The sequence below is a fragment of the Cyrtonyx montezumae genome, unplaced genomic scaffold (assembly GCF_038088225.1).
Source record: "Cyrtonyx montezumae isolate F1298 unplaced genomic scaffold, pur_monq_1.0 scaffold_2, whole genome shotgun sequence".
In the NCBI taxonomy this organism is placed as follows: domain Eukaryota; kingdom Metazoa; phylum Chordata; class Aves; order Galliformes; family Odontophoridae; genus Cyrtonyx; species Cyrtonyx montezumae.
The window spans coordinates 67272583-67288108 of NW_027071936.1; the positions used below are offsets into that span (position 1 = coordinate 67272583).

The 15526-nt window shown below is 55.1% G+C and overlaps 2 protein-coding genes across 2 annotated transcripts in view; one reads left to right on the forward strand and one right to left on the reverse strand.

Moving 5' to 3' along the window:
* The window catches only part of SFXN5 (sideroflexin 5), a 377058-nt gene that overhangs the window by 86557 nt on the left and 274975 nt on the right, over nt 1–15526 (forward strand). The window lies entirely within an intron of this gene.
* On the reverse strand, nt 9414–12139 carry SPR (sepiapterin reductase). Its single transcript, XM_065736016.1, has 3 exons — nt 11815–12139; nt 10677–10967; nt 9414–10549 (listed from the first exon to the last, which is right to left on the reverse strand). The coding sequence occupies exons 1-3, from the start codon at nt 12137–12139 to the stop codon at nt 10359–10361; spliced, it is 807 nt and encodes a 268-aa protein (XP_065592088.1). The 3' UTR covers nt 9414–10358.

Genomic DNA, 15526 nt, shown 5'->3' on the forward strand with positions numbered 1-15526 from the left:
GCACATTTCTTTTATAACGAAAGGAGGTGGCACTGCGGCCGAGGGACGCGGGTGACAGCAGCAGAGGGCACACGGAGGGTCCCCAGCCCCGGTCCGGGGGCACTGCGGGCACAGAGCGGAGCCCGATCCCATCAAAACGCAGCAGCGATGGTTTTAAGAGGAGCAAACGAAAGAGGAAAGAAGAAGAGGGAGAGCGGGGCAGGACGGGCACCGAAAGGCGGCTGTAGGGTGCGGGGTATGGGAGCGGCTGCGGGATGCTCGAGGAAGGACGGACGGACGGACAGCTCGGGCCGGATCCGGAGCAATGCCAGCAGGTGCAACGCCGTCCGCAGCCTCGTTAATCTGTAACACATCGGCCTCCAGCATCAAAGGGCAGAATGTGGAAAATCAGGCCCCGAGCCCCGGAGCGTGGCCGCGGGCTCAGCTCGTCCCGATGTTAAAAGTTGACCAGACTTCAAAGTGCTGCATCATTTCCTCCCAACCTCCCCACCTGCTGTTCCCGCAGTTTTTCCTGCCGTCCTCCCAGTGCCAAGAAGGGAGGAGGGAGGCTGGTGCGGGGTTGGGGGGCTGAGGAGGTCTGGAGGCTCCTAGCTAGGGCTGCTCCCCACATCCTGATTCTTTGGCTTTTGATTATGATTATTATTATTAAATTTTACATGGCTCAGCTGCGTGCTGGGTGGGAAGAAATCCATGCAGGATTTATTCAGTGGGCTATTCTCACCTCCCCGAGTATCCCAATCTACAGTGGCTTTGTCAACTGGTCCATTGCTGGTTCGAAGGATGGATGGGTGGGAGGATGGTGGGATGGGTGGAAGGTTGAATGGATGGATGATTGGATGGAATAACAGGTGGGTGGGTGGATGGATGGATGGATGGATGGATGGATGGATGGATGGATGGATGGATGGATGGATGGATGGTGGAGATGACATGGGAAGGGTGGGTCAATCTGGGCATTGTCAAGGATGAATAGCCTTTCAGAGATTCAGAGATTTAGTCTATAGGCGTGGGGGGATGTTGAGAGACAATCCCATCACATAGCCCCGGAAGGGAAAGTCCCAAGACATTCAGCTACGCACTATGGGCTGCAAGAGGTCAGTCCAGAGAAGACAGGTGCTGCTGGGTCCTCAGCCAGCTATGCAGTGTTCACAGTGGCTTTTCCAAGGGGCTGCATTCACCTTCACTGCCCCAGTGTAGCTGAACACCAGCCCAGAATCCCTGTACAGATGTGGGATGTGATGTGGACTGGTGGATGCTGAACCCAAACCAGCAGGAAGAAAGAGGTGGGAAAAGCACAAAAGCCAAAGGGCTTGTGCAAAGCCACACATCAGGTGGTGAGAACAGAGCCTACAAGCCCTCACTGTGCTCAAGCTGCTACAGTTCCTGTGTTGGATGAACACTCAAAGGTGGGAGGTCCTGGTGGATCATTGTGAGTTTTGCTCCTGCAAAGTACCCAGCTCTCTGCATATATTTAACCCCCTCACATCCTGAAATCATCACTGCTATGTCTTTTGTAACATCTGAAGCTCTTCTCCAACCCAAATGATTCATTCTATGGCTCACAGACATGAAGACCTCTCCCTTGACTTTGTGCAGGACCCTGGGGACACTGTTCCCCATCTGCCTGCAGGTGTGCAGAGGGATGACACTCACCCACACTGCTCAGCTCTGCATTCCCCACGAATCTGGGTGCTGCCAGCCATCCCCACTGGCTCTGGGATGGGGGTCTGTCTCCCCACCAAGCAGCTCGCTTCAGGGCTGCAGGATATCACACATAGAAATGCTTTTCCATGCACTGTGGGGTAATTGCTGCAGCATGAGTGTTCAACCAGATGGTTTCAACACAGGAAATTACACCCCCAGCCCAAGTGATGTTTGGGTGCTTCATTGGGTTGCACTGAAGCGTGACCCCACATCAGGCCCCCAGGCAATGCCCCAGCTGATGGGGAAAGCAATGTCCCATATGGGATTGCACCATTGCAGGGGTGAGGAAATGAGAGGTTGGACTCAGTAGTCTAAGAGGTCTTTTCCAACCTTAATGGTTCTGTGAGTGGCCATGGTGGTGGTGGGTTGGAGGTTGGGCTTGATGATCATAGTGGGCTTTCACCCAACCTTGATGATTCTACAAGGGACGCTGTGATGGCCCCACAGATCCCATACTGCCTGGTCACTGGGGAGATGGCAGACTTGGCTCCACAGCATCATGTTGAGTGGCTCCAAGATGATATATCAGCCACCTACGTAGACATCAAACTTATTAACGCAATGAAACTGCTGCTCAGAAGCCTTCCTGCCTATTTTTCTCATGGAAAATATCAGTGCTGGAAGCACCTAGGTGCCTCGAATTGAAACGTGAGGTTACTTCCATAGAGAACCCAGGAAATAAATGCATGCATCCCCTCTGACAGCTTCCAGACCTCACAACAGGATGAGACACGCATCATATCATAGGGCTGAGCAAGTCACAATCTACTGGGAGCAAAGACCACTGGGGATTCTCCAGACCCATCCCCATTGGGATAGGACACGGAGGAGGACTGGGGCTAGGTGCTTCTGGTGTGCTTCGTTCTGGCACCAGGCTCTTACCACGCTGGGAGCTCCCCAGCAATGAGTCCTCTTTCCTTCCTTCCCCCGGGAGGTGGTCGGAGGGGGCCCTGTGTGATTCATGTGTTTATTTTCCTGGGTGCCATATGAAAGGCAACCCCGTGTGTTTCCATACGAGGCAGCTAGGTGCTTCCAACACTGACATTCTCCATGAGAAAAATAGGCAGGAAGGCTTCTGAGCAGCAGTTTTATTGTGTTAATAAGTTTGGCGTCTATAAGCAACATATGTAAATGACTGATATACTGTCTTGATGCCATTTAACATTATGTTGCGGAGGTGAGCGGGAGCCAAGTCTGCAGCATTCCGACTAATATGCAAGGAGCTGCCAACTTCTTTTTATTTTTTATTTCATTTTATTTTATTTTTGTTATATATATATATATATATTTTTTTTTTACGGTGATTAAAAAAAGTTAGTAATCTGCCCGTGCCAAAATAACGACTCGGACCCTTCCATCCCCATCGCTGTTTGCTGGGGGATGGGTAAATATTGTGTTTGCTTCTCCCTCCCAGCAGCACTGGGATGGCAAAGCCTGGGATTGGAGGTCGGATGCTGAGAAATAAATGGTTCGTGGGCTGTGGTTGGGATGCTCTGTGGGATGGGGTTATGTTGGGAGGATTTGGGGCTGCACCTCTGTGCACAGAAACCATCCATTCACCCCCAAATCTTTTTGGGTGGGGATGATCCATGGGGGCCGAACACTGCCCCATCCCAAAACTGTGCTTGTGGCTCCATCCCATGTCCCCCACCACTGCAAAAGGGGAGAAGGGGGTGGCGAGGAAGGAGCAGAGCCATGCCATGAGCTGCCAAGCACAGCCCTGCTTGTCTCCACACTTCTCCATTCCTGGCGGGGAGAAAAAAAGACAAGGGGGGGAAAAAAAACCCGCACACACACACACACACACACACACAGTTAGTTTCTCCTTCTCACAAGTAATTTTCAGTTAATTTATGTTGAATCAATGGTTCCTTGCAGTCATATGGATGGCAGGCTCCCAGCCATTATTAGTGTAAACAGATTTGTGAGCAATATATTTAGCTGTTCCATATTGCTTTTAGGAAATGTGCGCATTTCAATGGTGTATACTCGCAGAGGGCCATACCCTGCCACCACTCTGCAGGTGGGGATGGTGCCATAGTGAGGTGCCCAGCACCTCCTCTTCCTTAGGAGGAAGGCTCGAGCCAAACTCTGGGCTGTGGTTACACTTTGAGGCACGCTGGGACATCAATTCCTGCACATCCCATTGATATTTCACAGGTAGAATTTGGGTTATTGGGTAATCTGGTCTCAGTTGGGCTCAGCCCTACAGGTTGTGCAGGATGGGTCCAGCTCACCAGTGCAGAGACAATCCAAAACATCCCCATAGGATGGGTGACCTGCAGCGTGAATAGCCATCATCATTTTGACACCATGGGATGCTCCCTGCTCCCCAAAGCCCCACACAACCTCCCAAGTCTACTGTGAGATGAGCTGGGCTCCACTGGGTTTGGATCCCACAGGATTGGGGTCCCAACTGGGTCAGAGAATTGTTAATGTTGGAAAAGACCTCTGAGATTATCAGATCCATCCATTGGGTTTGGATCCCACAGGATTGGGGTCCCAACTGGGTCAGAGAACCGTTAAGGTTGGAAAAGACCTCTGAGATCATCGGGTCCACCCCTTGAGCCATCACCACCATGCCCACCGATGGATGTGACCGCACCCTTTGTGGCACTGGCACCCATCGATGCTGCTGGGGAGGGGGAACCTGGACCTCATCCCCAGGCAGAGCAGCTGACAGAGGAGTTGTTTTGATGCACAATTCCAGAAAAGTGACAATCTCGGGAGGTTCGGGGCCAAGATGTAAAACATGCTAAAAAAGAAATCCCCAGATTTCGAGCAGGGTGGGCACAAAGCAGTGCCTGCGGGGAGCCCTCCAAACGTTGCAGGATGGATCCTCCATGCTGAGGAGAACAGGGCTGGGCTCTTTGCATCAGCCCAGACCTCGCTCTCGGCACCCAAACCATCGCTCTGTGCTCAACGCAACCGCTTCTACGCGTGCCGGGCGCACAGGTGCATCCCCTCAGCGCCGATGCCAGGGTGGGATGCAGCCCCGGGGCTTTGCTATTTTCATGTTCCCTGCTAGAGTGCATGGAGCCAGCCCGAAATAGCAGGCGCGAGCACGCTGGCACGGGAGCACATTGGCAGCCGGCATCGGCGCGGCAGCGGTGAAAGGATTTGGGCAACGTCTCACCATGGCTACCCGGGCCAGGGAGAAGTATGCTGGCTCGGGGGGAGGGTGCCGGCTCCTTTCAGAGCGGAGAAAGCCGCGACATCAGGGCTCTGTTGTTGGATGTCACAATCTCCCTCCCCAGAGCGTGAAAAATCAATTAGGAAGAATTAGTGACATGTCGGAGCTGGGAGCGGGTGTTGCGCGGGGGAGAATTACAGGCGATGTCCCGCGCACCGCCGCGGGGCTACACCCGGAGCATCACCCGCTGTGCCCCTACAGCCCCACACTGCTCCCCCCCCCAGGTGCCCCACGGAGCTCCCGACCTCACTTTCCCCACCTCGGCCGTGGGTTGAGCCGTTGGGTTCAATGGGAGTGGTCAGCGGGAGCGCGGCTCGCTCGGCCTCGCCGCTTTTCTCTTTGCTCCTCTTTCTGTGTATATATATATAAATAAGGAGGAGAAGGAAAAAAAAATAAATCCCAAACTCTGATTAAAATCCCTTTTTTTATTCACCTGCCCATCTTTTCCTCTGTCTCCATCTCCCATTCTATCCAAACTCATAATTAATCGCTCAAGGCAAAAGTAATGAATGTTAATTGGCCATCTGTACAAAGACTAATTAAAATCTACCATGCTGGGGATTAAAACATACCTATAGCAACTGCCTGAATTGAGAATGAGACAGAGGAGAGATTGAGAAAACAGCTGAAAGGCTTGTGCAAAACGCAATCCTGCTTAGGTGTGAGATGAGTTGCAACGCGGAGATCTGAGATGCTTTATTATTAAACCAACAACAACCAGGGGGTGGGGAAGAAACTTCAGCTCGGAGCTGATCCGGGGATGTTTTAATGGGAATAAAGGGCAGGCGGAGATTTCAAAGCGACCCCAACCCTTTGGACCCCAACATTTAGGGTTGGGTTTGGATGCGAACAAAAGCTGCCCCTCTCCCCCCGTCTGCAGGAGCTCACACGCCAGGAGGAAACACACATTGTTGGTGTTTTTGGCTTTTTAGGGCTTCTGGGTTTGAAGAAACGTTGCAAGGCACTGGGAAAGCACAGGGATGCTCCAGCCCTGCTCAGGACACAGGACGCCCATCCCACGCTCCCCAAAGACCTTCACACCCATGGTGGGGATTACTGCGTGGCCCCATGTCCTCTCCCTGTAGCTGTGGCCACGTGCCCATCCCAAAGCGGTGTCCTTAGGGTGACAGCTCTGCTCCCGGCCCTTTCTTTGTCCCTAAATCCTGCACTTTTCAGGCTCTTTATGGTGGTGGGAGCTGGCAGAACGGACGTGGCACCAACGTCCCGTTGAATCCCCAACCCACAGCCTCACTGGCTCCCAGCTATGACAACCTCAGGGACAGGGCTGTCCCAACACACCCCACAGTTCCCACATACCTCCTCCAACACCCCCAGAAGCCCCATTTCCCCCCCAGATGTACCCGTTCCTCACACTCAACCCTATGCCCAGCGAGGCCACGTACCATCAGAACATCCCTTCTTGGGGCTGACTTTTTAGGGACGCGAGGACCAGGGGGGAGCAGCCGGGTGTCCCCCCCCGTGCCACCGTGAGCCCCGCTCCCCTGCACACTGCGGGAAGCCCCCGGTCTCAGCTCTGCTCTTGTTTTCTCAGATTCGGCTGTGTTTACTCCCAACACGAGTGACCGCCGTGGCCCTATTACGGGAGCGGCTGACAGCTCGGCTGACAAGTGTGCTCGCGGCAGGAATGTGAATGCAGCTCCGCGCTCTCGGCCCCGCCAGCAGCTTTGTTGGGGAAGGGTTGGAGCAGGGGGGCTCCAAAGCCGGAGGTGGATGGAGGAGGAGGATGGAGGAGCTGAGATGAAGAGGCAGCTCTACCAGTGGGGAGAGGATGGGGTGTTGGGGTCACTGTCTGTGTAGGTGGGGAGAGAGGCCTGGGGTGCAGCCAGCTCGTGTTGCACATGGCATGGTAACCCATGGGAAAAAGCGGTTTTGGGGTGGTGCACGCAAAATGAAAGGAAAACGTACTCTTCTCAGCAGCTCTTCCCCATCGGGGAGGACGCTGCTGTCAGAATTTTGGTGAATTTGGGGCACTGGGATTGATGTTGAAGCTGTGAGTCCAGTTCTGGTCCCAGCTCAGTGCCAGCCCAACAGGTCCAGGTGCTCTGACAGTGCCAGATGAAGACGGTTTAATTAATCACAGATCATTTCTGCAATGTCCCCCCCCCATTAACCTCTATAGCAGACTAAATAATAACTCATTAAAGGTACTTGAAGCTCGCTGGAACAGGACAGTTTACCAGCAAACCCGTTGCTCTTTGGCTCTAAACTGGGTTAATCTGTCATCTCTCCTTGCTTAACGGATGGGTCCCTCGTTACACATTAAGGAGCTGCTGTGGACGGACACAGCTGGTCCCTAGCACTAAGCCAAAACCAAAGCCAGGGGACAGCATGGAGGGGAGATGGGTAGAAGTGCTGCAGAGCCCCGTCTGCCTTCCCACAGCTCACATTATTATCCCATTGTCGGCGGAGGATGTTTGCTCTGGTGTAGCTGCCGGCTGCAAATCCTCCATGTCAACATCTCACAAAGGTTTGAAAAGGATCAGAGGATCACAGCACTTTCGGATGCTGTCAGTGCCACGGAGGACTACAGCTGTAGGCCAGGAGTGAGGAGCACAAAGGGTCGTGTTGGTTTGGCCGCGCGCGAGCAAGTGGGCAGCCTCAGGGAGACAGCGCTGCCAACGTGGTTTGCACGTGGCACGGAGGACTTGCTGTGATTCTATGACACCATGAGAAAGGTGCCAGCTCAGCAGGAAGGTGTTGGCTGTTCCAGCTCTCCCAGGCTGCATGAATGCCCACCAGATCCCTGACACAGAGCCCGCAGAGTGCCCGACTCATCGCATGGAGGAGCGGGAGGTTGGGGGCCCTCTGGCTGCGTGTATCTCCACACTGGCCCCACACCACAACCATGGGTTGGGTGGGAAATGTGGGCACTCCTGGGGCCTCTATCCCTGCAGTGCCTTGCTGCGGGAACAGTCCATTTACCTTTGGCCCTGTGGCCGGAGGCAGCTGCTTGTTTGCGAGCCAGGCACTCAGAAAGCTCCGTGCTCAGCACTTCTGCCCACCAGAAATCACCGTCTCCTCCTCCTCTCCGCTGAGAAACCTTTCATAAGGGGAAGAGGAACGTGGCTGCAGCCTCCTGACCCACTGAGCCTGGGGCAGCTCAGGTCAGCAGCTGAGATTTGGGAGGTGGCAGAGCATGCTCCGTTTTTAATTTGGGAGGATTTGGGGGGATTTAGTGGGCTTGCCCTCTCTGCCATCCCTGGCACCCGGTCACACGCACGGAAATAAAAGGCCAGCAGTGACTTTGGGTCCTTTCATAACTCAGTTCCCCGAATTTCACCCCCTGCCACAGGCACAAAGGCTGCAGTGTGTGCCGGTGTGGGAGGGGGCTGGGGACGTGGGGCAGGTCACTGGGGCTGTCACCTCTGAGTATCACAGAAGCACCCAGATGGGTCCTCACGTCACTGCTCCTGCTGGGGTCTCACTGTGCTTGCTCCCATCCGTGTAGACTCACAGAATCATTCAGGTTGGGAAAGACCCCAGTGCCCACTGACCACGTTCCCAAGTGCCACATCTCCACGGTCCTGGGACGGTAACACCCCCCCCCCCAGCTTTCTGTTGGCAGCTGTGCCAGTGCCCGACCTAAACCCCATCCAGAGCAGCCGGTGCTGGGGGCAGTCCCTATTTCCCGGTCTCGGCACGCCCTCAGCTGGTCACAGAAAATGCTGGAAAGGAGAGAAAAACATTTCCCACCGCTTTGCAGCCCACCCGACATGCAGGGACAGCTGCCACGGACCAGGTGCCCAAAGCCCATCCATGGCCCTGAGTATCTCCAGGGATGGGGCACAGCTCTGGGCAGCAGTGCCAGGGTCCCACTGTCCTCTGAGTGAAGAATTTCTTCCTAATACCCAACATAACCCAACCCTTTCCCAGTGTAAAGCCGTTACCCCTTACCCCACACAAGCTATGCTTTCCTGGTTGAAGACCAGTGACACCTGGACTGGTGTCACCAGTGGGACACGCGGGCACTAAGGGTCCTGCAGCCTGCTGTGGGCAGAGTAAAGCCCTAAATAACAGCAAAGAGATGTTTGGGCTCAGCACGGGCTTTGCTTTAAGGAACAAAACCAACGTGGCACCCAGCAGGCAGGGAAGGAGAGCATGAAGGGGACCCAGGCAAACCTGCTAGGCTGGCAGGGGAGTGGGGACAGAGCTGAGGACACTCCACCCTGATGCTTTCAGCCCAGACATCATATCTGTGCCCGTATCTCAGGTGGGCACTGGCACACAGGGTGCTTGGGCAGCCCAGCAGATCTGCAAGAGTTTAAACACTTGCCTTTAAGCCAGTGCTCCAAATCCAGGTAGGAAAGCTGAAAACTTCTCATGGGGGAGAGGTTTTGGTTGAAGAAATGCCTGATTTTAAGTGGCAGCCCATGGTGCCAGGTGCTCCAGGAGGACACAGAGCCAGAGGCACGTGGTGCCCTGCTGGATGGTGATGCTCGAGCCAGGCTCCCTGCTCCCTCCCTCCTGGACACATACCCATTTTGAAGATGGAAGATGAAGACCAGACAGGAAACTTTTAATGACTGCAGACAGACAAAATCTGGGATAGGGGGTTGTGAGAGAGGGCAGCAGGAAGGTGGCTGTCATTGGATTGGGCACTCGTGGGGCACATGGGTGCCAACCTCACTGCAAGCACTGTGCTGCTCTCACTTCTGGCACAGCCTTCTGGATATCTGTGAGTTGTGGGCTTCTGCCTTCTGGAATCCAATGGGAAAAACAAGGATAAAACCGCACAAATACCTAAAAGAACAGCTCAAGAGGAGCTCAAGCCCCAGCTTCAGGCCTGGACACAGAACATGCAAATTGGGGCACTGCACAAACCCAGGGCAGAGCTGTAACTCACGCAGGCTGTGCTCGTGCATGGGTCTGTGCTGCAAAGCTACAGCTCCTGCACAGGCAGCTCCCTCTGCTGCTCAGCTCCTGCCTGTGTGAGGGGAACAGGGAGCGTGCAGCCACACTCACTTGGATGTGAAGGACTTTTATGCAGCAGTGTGTTAGCACGGTGCATTCTGTCTATCAGAAGAAGTATTTGGGCTGAAGAGCTTCATTAACACACGAGTAATGTGATGGCCACACACCCTCAGTGCCCCCCTCAGGCTCACAGGTACTCTTGAGTAGGAAAGCTTGAAGCTGTGTGTCCATCCCCTTGGGGGAGCCACCTCTGCTCCCCCATCCCCTCACTCCTGCTGTGTGCAGAGAAGGGCTCAGCAGGGTTCAGGCAGGACAAGACCTCGGATAAGTAGCCCTCAGAGCACAGCTTTCTTTGCACTCTGGCTCATCTTGGCAGTGAGTGCCCCCTACCCACCCCTATCAGGGCACAAGGAGCATTCATAAGGCACCCAGAGATGTTCTCTTGAAGGCTGTGCAGCACCCAAACACAGCCACCAAACCGCAGGGAGCAGTAGGCACGACAGAGGGCAGAAAGAGCATGGAGAGCAGCTCAGATGCTGTAAAAGTCCACGTGTGCACCCGAGGAGAAGGCGTCCTCCTCCAGCAGCCCCAGCAGCTTCTGGGCTGACACGGTGCAGTCGATCAGGTGCCCGCTCTCCTGCAGGCTCTGGAATTGCTGACGTGTCTCAGGGTCTCCGGTCTTAGTGCGAGCCAAGAGCTGCATGTCCGTGTCCAGGGGACCTGGGGGAAGAGCAAAAAAAGAAAGCACGTGAGCTGAAAGCGAGATCTGGTGCTCTGACCTCCAAGGGCAGGAGCAAAACCTCCCTGCCTTTAAATCCAATGGCAATGAACTCATGCCTTTCCTCACCTGGAGCGTAGTTGAGCACATGGACGTCGGGTTCCTCCACTGCCAGCACACGGAACATCATATCCCGGGCGGCCTTCCCACTGCAGTACAGTGCCCAGCTGCGGAAGGGCTGCAGGGCACAGAGTGATGAGATGTTCACCACTGTCCTGCTGCAGCCTGGCCGCGTCCCGAAGGCCTGCAGGACACTGCTGGTGAGGCAGAGAGCCGAGGTGACGTTGAAGGCGAAGTAGGTGTTGATCTCGTCGGGGTCGGTGAGGTCGAGGAAGGATTTGGAGATGTCGCCCAGGGAGCCTGGGAAGGGAGGAGAAATGAGGTTGGAGGAATTCAGAGTGGGTGTGACACGTCCGTATCTGCTGCCACATTGCCCTAAACGATGCCACAGTGCTAACACAGATATAGAATCCTTAAGGTTGGAAAAGGCTCCTAAGATCCCCAGCCCACCATAACCATGTCTCCAAGTGCCACATCTCCACAGCTCTGGAACACCTCCAGGGATGGTGAGCCCCCCCCCCTTTCTCACTCCGTGGGCAGTTGTGTCAGTGCCTGACTACTCCTCTGGAGACCAAAACCCACGCTGACCTGATCCCTACCCAACCTGAGCCTCCCCTGCCCTGGCACAACCCAAGACCATCACCTCTCATCCTACCCATCTCTTTTATAAGCTCCCGTTAAGCACTGGAAGGCCACAGTAAGGTCTCCAAGAGCCATCTCCTCCCCAGGCTTTTGCCCCCAGCCAGCACTGGGACACACTGCTCCTCTGCCAAAGCAAACAGCTCCCAACCTTCAGCCCCAAGTGCAACGTCCTCAGGGGTCGCCACGCTCTCCTGCTTTTTCCTTTCCTTCTGAACCAAACCAGTGGAAGATCTGAGGTCTGACTCCTGTACTACCGTTACTTACTGTGCTGTCTGCTCTTATTTATAGTGATAATGGGCAAAAATAAAAGGCACTGCAGCCAGCAGACATGAATGCTTGCCTTTAAGGTAAGGCTACAAGTTCTTCCAAAGGATCGTGCTCAGGAGTGTGGGGCTGCAAGAGGGGGCTGTGCCCCAGCGAGTGCTCCGTGCGCTGCTTTTCCAATACCTCTGGTTAAGAAATAGCACAGCCGGTCAGCAACCCCAACCCCCCTCCCCACAATTACCGGCGTTGTTGATGAGCAGCAGACGGCCCAGCGGCCCTCCAGGCAGCAAATCACGCACGGCTCCCACCGCCCTCCGCAACCCCTCATCGGAGCTCAGGTCGGCGGCCACGCACTCCACCCGCAGCTCAGGGCAGGAGTCCCGCAGCTCGGCCGCCAGCCGGACCAGCGGCTCCTCCGAGCGGGCCAGCAGCAGCAGCAGCGAGCCCGGGCCGAGCCGCGGAGCCAACAACCGTGCCAGGCTGCGGCCGAAACCCCGCGACGCGCCCGTTATCACGCACGAAGCCGCGGCCCAGCGCTGCCGCTCCGCTCCCGGTTCCGCATCCATCCCGCAGCGCGGCGCGGGGGGCGTGGGAACGCGCTGCTGACGTCACCGGCCCCCATTCATCCCTCCCCTCCTCCCGCCTCGCGATGAATGGCCGCGCAGAGAACGCCGCCTCCCATTGGCTGCCGGCGAGATGTGACGTATTTGGGGGGCGTGGCCAAAGTGGCGCGCCTGCGGGGTGTGTGGCGCGTAGTAAGCGCGCGGTGCTCCGCCCGCAATTAAAAATGGCAGCGCCTCTACGGACCTTTATCCTCTGCGATCGCTGTTTTTAGCAGCTCGCACCGATACCGCTTGTTTATTTGCCAATTAGGCCTGATATATATATATATTTTTTTTTTGCAGGAGAGACTTGTATCTAGTGGGAAGAGCCGCCCAGGTGCTGCAGGGCTGCTCAGTGTGGAGCAAGGGAAGCTCTTGGGGATCCCTCTGCAAGTTTGCTGACGATATAAAGCTGGGAGGAATGGCTGACGCACTGAAAGGCTGTGCTGTTATTCAGCGAGACCTGGACAGGCTGCAGAGTTGGGCAGAAAGAAACCAGATGAGGTTTAACAAGAGCAAGTGTAGAGTCTTGCACCTAGGGAGGAATAACTGTATGCACCGGTAGAGGCTGGGGAGTGAACTGCTGAAGAGGAGCTCTGAGGAGAGGGACCTGGGTGTCCTGGTGGATGACAGGCTGGCCGTGAGCCAACAGTGTGCCCTGGTGGCCGAGAAGGCCAATGGGATCATGGGGTGCATTAAAAAGAACGTGGCCAGCAGGTGGTGATCCTCCCCCTCTGCTCTGCCCTGGTGTGGAGTATTGCGTCCATTTCTGGGGTCCTCAGTACAAAACAGACAGGGATCTCGTGGAAAGAGTCCAGCAGAGGGCCACAGAGATGATAAAGGGCGTGGAGCACCTCCCTTATGAGGAAAACTGAGAGACCTGGGGCTGTTCAGCCTTGAGAAAAGGAGACTCAGAGGGAATCTGATCCACGTTTATAATATCTAAGGAGCAGGAGGCAAAGGGAGGAGGCCAGCACTGGCACCGGGACCAGGGAGATGTGGAGTTTCCTCTTTGGGTGCCTCCAAAAGCTGCTGGGACGTGGTCCTGGGCACAGCTCTGGGTGTCCCTGCTGGGGCGGTGCTGGACCGGAGGGCCCTGGAGGGATTTCATCCTCAGCCAGGATGGGGTCCTGTGATAAAGTGGCATAAGTGGAAAGCGTTGTCAGATCCCAGAGATCTGATCCTGGTTTTCCAGAACAAAGATGGGCCTGCAAATGCACAAGCAGGTGATGAAGCAGAGTGGCTCTCAGTCCCCCCGTGCCATTCTGGCAATCCCCACCTCCTGCTCTACTGTGGTTTGTGTGCCCTGTCCTGCGTAGGTCTGCTTGGAGCACAGGTTGGAAATAGCCATCGTAGAAGGTTGAAAAAGTCCTCTAAGATCATTAAGTCACACTGTTGAGTCATCACTGGTTATGTCCCCAAGTGCTATCTTGCTGGACTTGTCTCCCAGCGGATCATTCCTCCCGTCTGCTCCGTTAGCAAAGGGTGTAGAAGTGGGAGGGAGGGTCTGGGAAGTTGGCAGGAGCTGCCTGTATTCATAGGCACTAAAAATAAGGAATCAGAAGAGAGGAAGGAAACTGGTGAGCAAACCCAAGCTGGAACTGGGGGGCAGAGCTGCAGAGGGATTACAGATCCATGACGTCTGATCCTCTCCTCTGTGCTCCAAATTGTGGCAAGGACATCCCTAAATGATGTGATGCATCATTTAGACTCTGTCACTGAGATTTAAGGAAAATGATTCTCCAGGACTGCACTCTCAGTGCTGTTTGTGGCACTGAACTGCAGTCCTCGGGCAGGCTGTCCCAGTGGCTGACCACTCTTTCGGAGCTGCAGGATTTCCCAGTGTCCATCCTGGCCCTTCGCTGTCAAAACCTGGGGCTATTCCCTCTGGTCCAGCCCCTCAGCCCACGCTGCTCAGCAGCTGCAGGGCTTCCCGCAGCTCGGGGTGCAGTTGGGGGAAGCATCGCTAGGTGTCAGCGGCATTTAAAGCTGGGGAGAGGCACAGGGCAGGGAGAGGGAAGGGGGGTAAAGGCGGCTGTGCCGTTTTTTTGGTAGCTCATGACCAAGTCAATGTTGTCCACACTTTCCGTCGTGTGAAATGATTGGGTTAATGGGGAGAAGCCACCTGAGCTGCTTTGCTATTGCAGCACGGATCCCGTTGGTGTTGGGATATGGCACATGTGTGTCTGCAGCGCTCTTGGTGGGTTCGGAAGTGTGTGACAGAGCTCGGGAAAGGCAGGAGGGGCTCTGGGAGGGAATCCCACCCTGAGAGCCACAGGGGTGGTGGGCAGTGGGGGCACTGCCAGGGCTCGCTCGCCTTGGAGAGGAAGCACGAAATTCCTCCAGCAAAGGGCTTTGAACAATAGCTTTCAGGAAGAGCCCTGGGTATTTCTGCTCTCCATTACCACCCAAGAAGGGCAGGGCTCAGAGTCACACAAGGTGGCCCTGGCTGCAGCCAAAATTTCTGCTACTCCACACGGGCTGCGTGGCTGGGGCAGCTGGCAGGGAGGGCTGTGGCTTCGCTCCTGAGCTCTGTTTCTTGTTCTGGTAGCCCAAAGGCCACCTCAAGTGTGGGATCTCGTGGTGTTTGAGGAAGCAGAAGCTGTGAGCTGCTGAGGATACGGAGAGTGGGTGCCAGCTTGCTCCCTGTGGCAGGGCTGGTTCAGGATAACGATAGAAGGGCAGGGAGAAAATGTGCCCTCGTGGCTGTCTGGGAGGTAGGGTCTGCCAGCTGCTCCCAAGTGATGCTCTCATGTGTTGTGGGTGAGCCACGTGGTGCTAACCACATCCAGACCAGTGTGGGGTAGGAATGTCCCATGCCTTGCTCATGCCTGAGGGTGAATGTGTTTGTCCTCCTGCTTGTAAGCAGAGACAAAGAGAGGGAAACCAGCCATCTCCTTCACCTCACCATGACCTGCCAACAACTGCTCCCCACGTGCAGCCAAACCCAAAGCCACGAGCAGCTCTGAGCCTCAGGTGGGCTCTGCCCTTGTCCTTTCCTGCCCAGATGAAGCCATCCCATAGAATTATAGACCTATTATGGTTGGAAAAGACCTGTAGGGTCATTGAGTCTAATCATCAACCCATCCCCACCATGTCCATTCATCGAATCATTAAGGTGGGAAAAGACAGCTCTAAGATGATCGTGTCCAACCCTGACCCATCCCCACTGTGTCCACTCATAGAGTCATTAGTAGGAAATTACATTTAGGATCATCAGGTCCAACCCTACCCCAAGTGCCACATCTACATGGTTCTTGACCAAGTCTCTTGTGTTGCATTGTTGGCTTAAGGCAGGTCTTTGGGAATCCCAGTACAGCTTGCCAAAAGGTTTTCACCCCACTAATGCCA

Bases quoted from the DNA above. Each gene is read 5' to 3' on its own strand.
- SPR (XM_065736016.1), bottom strand. From the start codon at position 12,139: ATGGATGCGGAACCGGGAGCGGAGCGGCAGCGCTGGGCCGCGGCTTCG. The intron at 10,968-11,814 runs GTAATTGTGGGG...CTCCCTTCCCAG, and splicing joins GCTGCTCATCAACAACGCCG to GCTCCCTGGGCGACATCTCC. The intron at 10,550-10,676 runs GTGAGGAAAGGC...CTCTTCCCCCAG, and splicing joins TGTGCTCAACTACGCTCCAG to GTCCCCTGGACACGGACATG.